Raw genomic sequence first — 12,837 nt, 5'->3', positions numbered from 1 at the left:
TGGCCTGGGAAAGCAGTAGAAGATGGCCCAGCTTCTTTGGCCTCTGCACTCTCATGGGAGACCCAGAAAAAGGTCCTGGCTCCTGGCTTCAGATTGGTACAGCTCTGCTCATTGAGGCCATCTGGGGAGTGAATCAGCAGATGAAAGACCTCTCTCTCTCCCTCTTTGCATAACTCTCCCTTTTAAATAAATAAAGAAACCTTTAAAAAAGGCAATCACATCTCTTCTACTTTTACATTTCTGTTTTCATATTAAACTTAGGATGTTCTCCCCGACGCTTGAGGCACAATTAGGTTTCTTTTGTATGCCAGACCCAATGATGGCCTCTAATGTAAGGCGGCAGTGTACTGCCAGGTGACATTCCCCAAGGCTGTGCCGAGATCAGCTGCATGCACCCGTACTGGCAGTCAGGCCCCTGGAGTGACTGAGCCCACTTCTCCATTAACATGGGGCTGGGGGAACCCGGACCTCTCCTGAAAGCACTGCACAGGACATTAAATTAACACAGCTCTCTCTGCGAGGGGATGGAAGAGGCAAGACTGTCATACACAAACTGTAATACAGAAGTGAACTGCATCTTTATGGAATATTCTGGAATCAAAGACGGTAATACATGCACCAGGACATCCAACGCACAACGTTTACAATGGTTTACATTTTCCTTTTTATTTATTCCTGGAAACTGCCCGTATTGCAGGTTTTTCATGGATGAAATATGGAACTGAGCAGATTCTTTTTTTTTCTACAAAATTATGGTATAAACTTGCTCGATTTTCTATCTTATTGCTAATAAACCTTACAGGCGCACAGTTTGTAAAATAAACCCCTTAAGGACTGAATGCATAGAGCATGCCGCAGGTACGAGAAATCAGCTAAAAATGAGCACAGAGACCTACATCTGGACCAACACAGTACTGAAGGCCGGCAAACATTTATCACGACACAGGGAAAAAATTAATGACAGGAGATACAGTCCAGTCCTGAAAGGGTTAAATAGAAACCCTAATATATTATTGTTTCTAACCATCCATCCCACATTACAGTGCTTGAAAACAAAGGCCAAAGGCTGGCACAGGAACTCACACACAGTTGTTCAGTACTCGTCAGAAACACAGCTGCTTTCGAAATCAAAGTAACTTGGTTAACCATTGAAGAGCATTTTGTTTCAAAAAGGACCCTCCCTCCCCTGCGGATTTTCTGGTTTCCATGACTAGTTAGGTTAGTTCTCAAAAACAGTGTTGGACGTTTTCTGTGAGGGCACAGCGGGCACCAGTCTCCTTAAAAACAAAGCAAAACCAGTCAGGACCACAAGTGAGTCGGCGCAGTGACAAGAGACAAGTATTTCACCCATGAGCTCGTACAGTGAGGACGCCTGTAGTTGCCACAGTTTAAGCAGAGTCAGCAGCAGGTTAAATGTTGTGCTAGTGTTCAACTCTGACATCATTCCAAGTACAAAGAGCATTTTACATTGAAGTCTGCAGCTCGCCTTCCCAGGCTGTGTGGTACATTTAATGGAATGGATACAATGGCTTGGCTCACAGCTCAGCGTCCATGCATATTTGTAGAAATTCCATAGGATTGTGAGAGCCTAAGATACACTTCTGAAATCTCACTTAAAAAAAAAAAAAAAAAAAAAAAAAAAAAAAAACAAAACACTAGCCTCCTACACTTTCTCTGAAGTCTGCGTTGCTCTAGGAGTCTCCATGAGGGTCAACACCCCGGCATCTCTGAAGTGCCCGCGCTGGGGTGAGACACACTCCGCTGTACCTGGCAGACAGGACGCCCATCAGCTCCACGCTGGAAATGACCCACAAGCCCATGGGAAGGGCTTTTTTCTATTTTTGAAAAAGCAGCTGACAAAAGAATGACTGATGAACACCTGTCATTGTGCTGTTAAGTCTCCAGGATGACAGCGGCAGAACGCAGGTGGGGAAATGCCTGAGGCTGTTCCTGGACTTCTCAAAATAAAAGGGTGGCGGTGTATAGGCCAACATTTCAACTACCTTGCTCAAAGAAACAAAGAACCCAAGTAAGACGCAAACATTTAAAAAAGGCAGAAGTTCATTCTGATAAATCCATGAACTTGAAAAGTCATTTTGAGCTACAAAGCTGGGTAGGGAATAGTTTGTTCTTCAAAAGCATCTCCTGTGTTATCAGCTGATTTTGTTAACACTTCTTGACTGACCATCTATAGGAAGTGGAGGAAACTTGTGGCCCATTCAAAGTAAAGCAGCATGGAAAACACCTTCACACTCCGAATACAAAGCACTGTATAGTAATTACTTCCCCAGACGTGACAGAGAGAATAAATACTACCCAGAAATAAGCAAGTTTGCAAGGAAAAGCTAGTGAACAGTTACAACAAAGAAAGATAAGGCCACAATGAGTTCTGCCCTTGATCACAGATTTCAGGTGTGAGGCAGGATTCATTTACAGGAGAGGAGTGAGTGACTGGAGCAGATCTGAAAAGGCGAGATATATATTTCTTTATTTATATATAGTATAATGCAGCCTGGGGTGATTAAAAAGGCTTGCAGTAAGAGAAAACCGCAACAACATAGATTTAACCACCTCGTGTGTTACAAAGGACTTTCCCCTTGAAAACGGAGGAAAAGGCAATTTGCAGCTGTTGGGAGCAGTATTTACAGTGGCAGAGTCTAAGCAGAAGACAGATGAAGACAGCAAAGCAGGGGGAAGGCTCCTAGCAAACGACGTCTACAAAGTCTAACGATGGAAACGTCTGGAAAATAGCCCAGGGCAGCAGAGACGCGGGGACGCTGCGGGAAGTTACAGTTTCGCACTCCTAAGGTACTTGTGGCTCTTGTTTTATGGGACAGTAAAAGCTTACCACGATCTAGAGGTAGATTTTACTCTAAGAAGGATGATTGTATTACTAGACTGCGTCCTGTGACATTTCTCACATGGCTCCTGTACTACTGTCATCCAACCAGTCTGCTGCAATTTCTAAGCTGAACAAAAGGCAGAACCAAAGTGCGAGAAGGGCAGCAACGTCCCACCGGCAAGGTGAGCGTGCGGGGCCGACACACGGCCCCGAGCGCAGGCACGCAGCAACCGAAAGGGAACGTCTTCTGAGCAGGAGACATTGGCAGAGGTGCTCAGTACTGGGGAAGAGGAGACCAAAAAAGGCAGAGAGGGAAACGGAAACGTGAGTTACATTTGCATTTGTATAAACTTACAACTATCTGTTTCTAAAGTACTGTCTTCCAGCTATTTGAGTTTATCACCTAATAAAAGCATCTTATGTTTGAAGGTTACAATGATGTTTTGGCCTAGGCTACCAAACAAAACAAAATGAAAACAAGAGGTAAAGGAAATGAAGCATGCTTCCGGCTGAGATTTTCCTCATTCTACCATAAGGGCACTATTACCAATTGATAGCAAATAATAATTCTCATGATAGCAATTTTTTTCCGTTTGCCAACAAGGCAGAAAAGACCCTGCTGAATGAAATCACTGGGAACATTCCAAGTTCAAAATAAAACGTTTAACTTACACATAATACAAGTTATGTACAATACTGGGGCGGGGAAGGACCTGAACACATTCTGGAGCACACAGATGTATTTACGTACGGGAAAAGGGGAGCCAACACTTCAAATACCAACGTGTTCTGTGCCATTAACTCATTAACTAAATGGCCACAGTGAATCCCACGTCAATGTTAGAACTTCTTGGATTACTGCTATAAATACAATTTCTTAAAAAAAAAAAGGGGGGGGGGGACGCGCAGAAGAACTCCCACAGTGTTGAGGACAGACTCTGGTGACGTCCACTGCATGTGGCAGGCAAGGCAGAGGCATTTCTTTTAAAGCTTTTGCACAGACTTCATTTAATCTTTAAAAAAAAAAAAAAATGCAGGCCTTTACAAGATTTGACTTGCTGAAATCTAAACGATTCCAACTCACGGAAAGTCATTAAGACTTCAGCTTACGAGAAAAAAAGAAGTTCCAGCCTTGGACCAAAAAACAAAACAGAACAGAACAAAACAACCTGGAATATGGTAATCAGCGATTAAACAAGCACGGTCAGGCTTGGAACCTGCATGTACTTTAGAGCAAAAGCTCCAAGGGGTGGGAGAAGAGCCTATTTGGTAACAAAGTGTACTATATATTGCGATATAAAAAAGGCATGGTGAAAATGTACCTTTTACTAAAGCTTATACAAGTTCCTTGGTCCGTAAAAACTAGGTTAATTTTTGCCTTCTAGTTTGCTTAACTTATATTCCAGCCACATATCTATTTCTGGCCCATTTAAACAAAACCAACCAAAAAGCAACCAACCAAACAACACAAAAACAATGACAAAAAAAAAAAAAAAAAAAAAAACAGCCAAAAATTCGATTCCAATAGTTTGTACATTTGGATGTTGTTTTTGTTTTACTGTGGCTTCTGCATTTCAAATCAGCACTTGCAGGTAACGGGGGCTTTGAACAGGATCACCTGGTATGAAAAGTTTTCCCAAGAAACCACAAAAAGATTGTTCTTTTTTTCTCTTTCCTTTTTCTGTCAACTTTTTGCCACCCTCGAGTCAGTTAGGTCCCAGCAAAAAGACGGTGGTTAGGACACCACGGTGGCTGCCGATGTGACGCTGGCCGCGTTGGTGCTGGCGTTTGTGTAACTTCCCTCGCTGTTTGTGTTGGACTCGCTGGGGGGCACTTGGCTGGAGCTGGCCCGGAGGATGGCTCCCGCCGCGCTGCAGTGAGGCCGCGGCCCTGGCTCTGGCGTGTAGGTAAAGGTAAGGCTGGTGGAATAAATGATTCCATCGTTCCGGACCAAAGTTACTGGAACCTGGACTGGCTGCCGGACCCATCGCCAGCCTTCTCGGAATGCAGAAATGTCTGGGACGACACAGAGCATGCTCTCCCCACACCTGTGAGGACAAGGAAATCACTTAAAAACCGCAGTGAAAACAAAGCGTGTTCCAGAGACTTCACAGAAGGTCATTTCATCTAACACAAGCACTGTCAGGACAGAACCTCAGTTCCCACACACACACACACACACACACACCCACGGTGACAGGCGAGTGTTAACAAGTACCTGTACATGGTTTCCGCTTCTACATCCCCAAACCACACTCGTAAATTTGGAGTGAAATTCTGGCCTGTGAGTTCAAGCATTGCTACGTCTCCGCCGCCGTTCAGCTGCAAGTCACAGCAAAATCGCAACACTCAGAAAACCCCATTTTTCATTAAAGTACACAAATTAGATTCTCATTCAACTGTCATTTCACTTGTGAAAGCTTGTAAAAGGTTCTGCTTGACAAACGCTTCTTTCAAATGGCACGATTACAAAGTTCGCTAAAACACTTCATGATTAAAGTGCAAGGGGATTTAAATTTGCATTTTCTTGCATGCAAGTCCCTCCCTCCTGTTTTCTTCTTCTTTATCAATAACAGAAGTAGAACAAAAACGCTAAATCACAAGATTTGGGGGCAGTTAAAATTACTGTGGAATACAATTATGCTGAGCCCCAGTCAAGAGTGGCCGCACAGAGCTCATGGCCAGCGTGGGAGCGGTCTTACCTGAAGACTTTCTACGACAGGCACCGGGGTGACTGGGGCCAGGACAGGGCCCATGCCCTCGTAAAAGGTATACTCTGCCTTGTCTGTGCTGATGATTGTCCAGGAAGCGCCATCATTGATCATTTCTTTATTTGGTTCTTTTGGGCATGGAGTGGCCTTAGGAGAAAAGAACGTTTAGAAACTGAGTTTTATATACATTGCAGTTGAAGAAAATTTTAGCAAAGTTAACACTCAAAGACTAATATCAACAAGGAGGGGATTTAGGAAAAATGTATAAACTTCCTAAAGCATGATGCTTTACTTTTCCTGAATAATACAATGTTGACATCAGCAGTTTTGTTATGACACGAAATACTTCAGAAACATTTTAAACAGCTACTCCTACCTCCTTGAGTAATGATGAAGAGTATGACAGAGTGGGGACAATTTCATTAAGAGATTACCAGTAAATGACGTAAACAGATAAACAAAAGTCTCTAGGGTCCGCTAGCAAACAGCAAGAATGGGAGTCGCCTGTGCGTCCTCAGCAGCAGGGAACCAAATCTAACCTTGCAATCCCTATGCCCCTACCTAACACACCTAGACGAGGGACCCAGCACCGTGTGCGTGTGCGTGTGTGTGCTGCCACCTCTCTGGAATATGAATTTCACATGGAACTACAACTACATATCCCATCACTCTCACCTGCGTCATCACCATAAACGCCCTCAGGAAAGCCTTCCCATAAATGCAGTTAACGCTTGCTTCTGAGGCCCACCACCACCACAACCGCCTAAGGACAGCCCAGTGTGAGCCGGGCGTCTGAGCTCTCAGAAAAGTGCTTCAGGCACACACACATTTTCAGAGGATGCCTCCATGCTGGATATTCGAAGGGGCTCTTTGTTTCCCAATTTGGAACCTAGAACTAGATGTTAACTACTCCTTGGAGGACATTTCCAGCGTTCGCAGTTTTTCTCAGAGCTAAGATGCAAAGTGTGTCGCAGGACCCTGCGCTTGCGGGTCAATACCTGAAGAAAGTGTCATGGGAAGCGGCTACCTAGCCGTCTACGCACTTCCGATTACAACCTACCTGAAACTGGATTATTCTTTCTTGAGAAAGGCACAAGTACATTCTTTCCGTATCCTTAAGGTAAAATGCACATTTATGGAGTTGAGACACAGGATCGTCCGCATCCAGCAATGCCGTCTGCTTGTCAACTTTCCTAATTATCTGTATTTCAACAAGAACACCAGGTCATCGCACGTGCAGTTTTCATTTTGTACAGCCAAGAGCACACAGAAAGTATCCAGACAATACAATAATTCGTCACGGTATTTACACACTGGCAAACAACAGGACTGGGAAGAAAACAGCACTTTTAGGTTGCAAGCACATTAGAATGTGCAAAGTATACTTTCCCCCGTGAACATTTGAAAGAAATAGGGCAAGGAAGCAGCTGGATCAGCGCTTTCCAAGCAGGAATGTACACCCTGACCAGCTGGGGCTCTTGTGGGCGCCCAGCAGCCTGGTGTCTGCGTTGCTAACAAATCCCTAGGCTACAGGAATACTGCTGGTCTATGGGCCACAGTTTGAAACCCAGTTCTAATCTTTTCAATAATCCATAATGGCAAATGTTCCAACATCAAAGAGAAAAATACTTTGAAGGCTACTGTGGGTCTCCCAGCCAGTGAGGACATTTTATAACCATTTTCACTACTTGTGTATTTAAAAAGAAATCTATACATAGGTAACCTAAGGTCCTTACCCAAGATTCACAGAGGGATCCTATGAGATCTTGCTACCCTCACAGCTTCATTTCCTGCCACTTGCCTCCTGCCCTCCCTCCACTCCAGCTACACTGGACTCCTTACCCAGTTCTCACCCACTCCCCACCTCAGTCCTTATGTATGTACTCAGCCTGCCCGAAAGCTCCTCATCCACTTAGCGGTCCGTTCCTTCCTTCATTCTGGTCGGGCCAAACAGCATCACTTCAAATGACTGCTCTGAAACCTCCAAGCACTCCCCTAATTCTCTACTCCTTTCCAGTTTTACTTTCTCTTTTTCTTTTTTGTAAAGATTTCTCTTACTCATTCCAAAGGAGGAGTTACAGAGAGGGAGAGAGGGAGGGAGGGAGGGAGGGAGGGAGGGAGGGGGAGAGTGTGTGTGTGTGTGTGTGTGCAGTATCTTCCATCTGCTGGCTCACTCCCCAAATGGCTGGGGCTGGGGCTGGGCCAAATCCAAGCCAGGAGCCTGGAATTCCATCCAGGTCTCCCACTTGGGTGTAGGGGTCCAAGCACTTAGGCCATCTTCCACTGCTCTCCCAGGTGCATTAGCAGGGAGCTGGATCAGAATTGGAGCAGCCAGGACTCCAACTGGTGAGCATGAGACGTTGGCATCGCAGACTGTGGCTTAACCTGCTACACCAGATGACTTGCCCCTACTTTTGTTTTCTTAACATATAGACCTGCCAATACCTTTTGTATGGACATTTTTCCCCATTCATCTGTATTTGGTAGAGCTTTTAAAGCAAAATGGCTTGGGCACAACATTTGCATTGACAAATCTCCCTGAATTAGCTTGAGAATAGCTTTACAACACACATACATAGGTTTAGGATTGTGTTCCCTTAAACAGTTCTTTTCTTGGCACAATAAGCCTCATGGAGAGTTCTTCCCATCCAGTGGCTTCTAGGGGATAAGTACAGGCAGGACTGGTAACTACAGGGGAAAGTTTAAAAGGTAAATCCTATGAGATGAAACTCAAGTGACTTTAACAAATATTTTTCTTTTAAGAACTAAGGTATGTGTCAAGCACTTCAATGACAAAAGATCTAATCTGCTAAGGAATCCAGCTTGATAGATAAACACTTTACAGCACAGAGTTGACCAGATTACACTTTCAGGAACTGTGAGGGTAAGAAGGTCCTGTCCAAGGTCCTAGGACATCAGATTTCAATCAATCCCAGTGCACGTTCAAGTGTTCCCTCACTCCCGCAAAAACAACATAAAGTGCTGTGGCCTCAGCAAGGAAAAAAAAAAAAAGAAGAAGAAGAATTACATACATCTTCAACAAACATTGCCTTGATCTATTAAAGTAAGCCAATGTGGGACTAGAAAAGCATTACTACCTCTGCTTGTGCCTAAAATATCACGGTGTCACTAGAAGCAGAGAAACCTTATCTTTCCCTTTAAGTTATTATTAGGTCATACAGATTTTTATGTTAACAAAAAAAAAGAAAAAAATGCTTGAAAAGATCTGATCAGAGGGAATGAAGGTAAGGCATTAAACACATATATGCGCCATCCATCAGACATGGCGTTGTCTGCTGCTTCTGTGTGTGATGTGTCACTGTCCCCGTAGAGGGGCAGCACTTGGCAGCATTAGTGTCATCCGCAGCTGGGTCGTCTTCTTCAGTACCAGCCCAAGCTTACTCTTCCTGTATGTCCTGGTAACATGGGTCTGGGGATCTCTCAGAATGAAGCCAGACGAAAGGAGTGCAGCTTCCGAAGGCAAGACAACCCGAGCCTCGCAGAGTTGTCATTCATGCCAGTCTCTCCTTCGTCTTAGGGTCTCAATGGTGAAGGTCACGGTTTATCTCCAGGTGCTTCTTTGCTGCCAGGTAACGCACTATTTAGCTGTCTCTTAGGGCCTGAGCTTCATGGTTCTTCCCTTGTTTGCTGTCCAACCATGCGCGCTGTAAAAATACAGCATGGATAGGCACCGAGTGGTTGGAAACAACCGGCTTCTCCAGCATGTCTTTCATGAACTGACAGAGGATTTTAAACGTTCTTGGCTTGTTTTTTTTTTCCCGCTCTTCCTGTTTCTTTCTCTCTTCTTCATCTTTTGGAGGTTCCAAGCCCTCCCTGGTGGCTGACACAGAAGTCTTCCCCTCAAATTCTTTCAGTGTTGGATACCCTCCTCATCAACAGCTTCGACCAGGTGTTTGCTTCCATGCCACCCACGCCTCTGACGATGCTCTCCAAAGACCTGGTCCTCGTTCTCCCCTGGGATGTCACAGAGGTGACTCTGCTTTCCTTCATCCTATCCGACAGTCCCACAGAGGAACCATCCTTGGCACCAGAGCAGACGTGTGGCATCCTAGGAGCTCAGCAAGCTTCTTTCAGTATGGAGCGTCTGCATGTATTCCAGACTTCACAGTTTCAGAGAATTGCTCATGAAACTCGTTACAGTTCTCTTTATCTTCTGCCAATGTATTGAAGAGGTCTAAGCATTTTTTGACAAAATTTTTTCTGATGAAACTTATGTTTTAAAACATTTCATGAGAAAGATTCAGGTTCTCAGAGTTCATCACCTTGCTAATGAAATACAGATATCCAAGACAGGCTCCTCAGTTATATTATAAATGCACATGTACAACTTAATGTTATCAGGAGTTCAACTGTTTCTTTCTTTCTTTTTTCCTATCTCCCTACCAAGAAGCAGGCTCCATGAGAAAGACATCTGCCTTGCTCGTCACTGCTCTCCAACACTCAGACAGCAGCTGGCACAAAGAAGGCAGTGCTCAGGACCATCTGCAGAAAGCAGGTCCCAAAGTAATGCTCTGTGCCACTATCCTTAATGGTAACCACTCGGGGCCAACGCTATGGCGTAGCAGGTTAAGTCTCCACCTGTGGTACCAGCATCCCATATATGGGGCCAGTTCGAGGCTCTACTTCTGATCCAACTCCCTGCTGATGGCCTGGGAAAGCAGTAGAAGATGGCTCAAGTGCCAGGGCGTGGCACCCACGTGGGAGACCCGGAAGAAGCTCCTGGCACCTGGCTTTGGTTGAGCCCAGCTCCGGCTGTTGTGGCCACTTGGAGAGTGAACCAGGGGATTGAGGACTTCTCTGTCTTTCTCTCTGTCTCTCCCTCTCTCTACCTCTACCTCTGATCCTCAAATAAATAAATCTTAAAAAAAATAGTAACCATGCAAAGGGTTTTGTGAAGATTAAATGCAAAAGTGTACAGAACAGTGCATCAATACTATGAAATATTATAGTGTAAGTCCTCATTCAAATATCTGAAATCTGAAATGCTTCAAAATCTGAAACTTGCTAAGCATCAAACTATTACCAATGCTCAAAAAAGTCTGGGATCGGGAGCCAGCACCGTGGCTCACTTGGCTAATCCTCTGCCTGTGAGAAAAAAAAAAAAAAAAAAAGGACCTAAATGAAAGATCTCTGTGAGTGAGATCCCAGTGGAAAGAACAGGTCTTCAAAGAAGGAGGTACCTTTCTCTGAAGGGAGGAGAGAACTTCCACTCTGACTATGACCTAAATAAGATAAGAGTTGGAGAACTCAAAAGGCTTCCATAGCCTTGGAAACTCATGACTGGAGCATAGGGAGATTACTGATGCCATAAACAGGAGTGTCAATTTGTAAAGTCAACAACAGGAGTCACTGTGCACTTACTCCTCATGTAGGATTTCTGTCCTTAATGTGCTGTACATTGAGATTTAATGCTATAACGAGTACTCAAACAGTATTTTTCACTTTGTGTTTCTATGTGGGTGCAAACTGTTGAAATCTTTACTACTTAATGTATACTAAACTGATCTTCTGTATATATAGAAAATTGAAAATGAATCTTGATATGAATGGAAGGGGGGAGAGAGCGGGAAAGGGAGGGTTGCGGGTGGGAGGGAAGTCATGGGGGGTGGGGGAGAGCCAATGTAATCCATAAGCTGTAGTATGGAAATCTATATTTATTAAATAAAAGTTAAAAAAAAAAAATCCTCTGCCTGTGGCACCGGCATCCCATATGGGCACCAGGTTCTAGTCCCGGTTGCTCCTCTTCCAGGCCAGCTCTCTGCTGTGGCCTGGGAGGGCAGTGGAGGATGGCCCAAGTGCTTGGGCCCTGCACCCGCATGGGAAACCAGAAGGAGGCACCTGGCTCCTGGCTCCTGATCAGCGTAGCTCCGGCCGTGGCGGCCATTTGAGGGGTGAACCAACGGAAGGAAGACCTTTCTCTCTGTCTCTCACTAACTCTGTCAAATAAAAAAAAATTAGAATAAAAATTAAAAAAAAAAAGCCTGGGATTTTAAACCATCTCAGATTTCTGGATTCGGGATATTCAATGGCTGGTTTATGGCAATGTTCTAAAACTTGAAAAACTCTTGAACTCTGAAACAATTCTGATCTCAAGCATCTCAGATGAGAGATACTCAAACTGCACTGAGGTTTGATTATTTTCTTTAGCTAAATCATAACTATATAAAGCTCCAGTGTTTAACATGATTCACATTTACACATTTTTGGCTCTATAGTTTTTGGTTTTTTTTTTTTTTTTTTTTTTGGACAGGCAGAGTTAGACAGTGAGAGAGAGAGAGAGACATAGAGAGACAGAAAGGTCTTCCTTCCGTTGGTTCACCCCCCCCCCCCCCCAAATGGCTTCTATGGCCGGCGTGCTGCGACGATCTGAAGCCAGGAGCCAGGTGCTTCTCCTGGTCTCCCATGGGGTACAGGGCCCAAGGACCTGGGCCATCCTCCACTGCACTCCCGGGCCACAGCAGAGAGCTGGACTGGAAGAGGAGCAACAGGGACAGAACCAGCGCCCCAATCGGGACTAGAACCTGGAGTGCCGGCACCGCAGGAACTCTACAGTTTCATAATCAAAAACTTTTTTGGTCCAGCATTGTGGTGTAATGGATAAAACTGCTGCCTGCGACCATGGCATATGGGTGCTGGTTCTAGTCAGGCTGCTCCATTTCCAATCCAGCTCCTTGCAAATGGCCTGGGAAATGCAGAAAAGAATGGTCCAAGTGTTTGGGCCCTTGCCACGCACAGGGGAGACCCAAGTGAAGCTCCTGGCTCTCGGCTTTGGACTGGCCCAGCCCTGGCTGTTGTGGCCATCTGGGGAGTAAACCAGCAGATGGAAGACCTCTCTCTCTCTCTCTCTCCCTCTCTCCCTCTCTCACTCTTTTAAATGAATAAATCTTAAAAAAAAAAAAAATCTGTCATCCTACTAATACTAATTTTAAAATTTAAAAGGGAGACAATATACCTTTGAAAAACTATAGCTTCTATGATAATATGTGAGGTTAACTTAAGCAAAATATTTCAATTTAATGTCAAAGTCTTAAAGCTGTATTTAAATTCAGCGAGTTTTTAATTTTAGAGAAGTAATTTTTTTTAATTATATAAGCCTAAAGCTTCCTAAAATCTACAGGAATCACATGTCTGTACTACATGACAATCACGATGTGTCTACAGAACTATTACTTGTGTGTCCACTAGCTAGTAATAGTAAGCAGACTGAGAACATGGGCCACATTTGGTTTGTAGTCCTTATAATATTTCTTGCTTTCATGATTT

The 12,837-nt window shown here is 44.4% G+C and overlaps 1 protein-coding gene across 13 annotated transcripts in view; it reads right to left on the bottom strand.

Annotated features, from left to right (window-relative positions):
- Nucleotides 1-640: 640 nt before the first annotated feature.
- Nucleotides 641-12,837, bottom strand: part of RBPJ (recombination signal binding protein for immunoglobulin kappa J region) — a 228,878-nt gene continuing 216,681 nt past the window's right edge. For all 13 annotated transcript variants that reach the window (XM_008274779.4, XM_070068115.1, XM_070068109.1 and 10 more), the window contains 4 exons: nucleotides 6,614-6,754; nucleotides 5,545-5,700; nucleotides 5,061-5,164; nucleotides 641-4,890 (listed from right to left, as the gene is read on the bottom strand). In XM_008274779.4, the coding sequence (XP_008273001.1) occupies nucleotides 4,578-4,890; nucleotides 5,061-5,164; nucleotides 5,545-5,700; nucleotides 6,614-6,754 (714 nt within the window). In that variant the 3' untranslated portion in view covers nucleotides 641-4,577. The remainder of the gene's footprint in view (nucleotides 4,891-5,060; nucleotides 5,165-5,544; nucleotides 5,701-6,613; nucleotides 6,755-12,837) is intronic.

Source organism: Oryctolagus cuniculus, chromosome 2, assembly GCF_964237555.1.
Source record: "Oryctolagus cuniculus chromosome 2, mOryCun1.1, whole genome shotgun sequence".
NCBI lineage: Eukaryota > Metazoa > Chordata > Mammalia > Lagomorpha > Leporidae > Oryctolagus > Oryctolagus cuniculus.
Note: the sequence above shows the minus strand (reverse complement) of the source record. Positions and strands in the feature narration are given on the sequence as shown.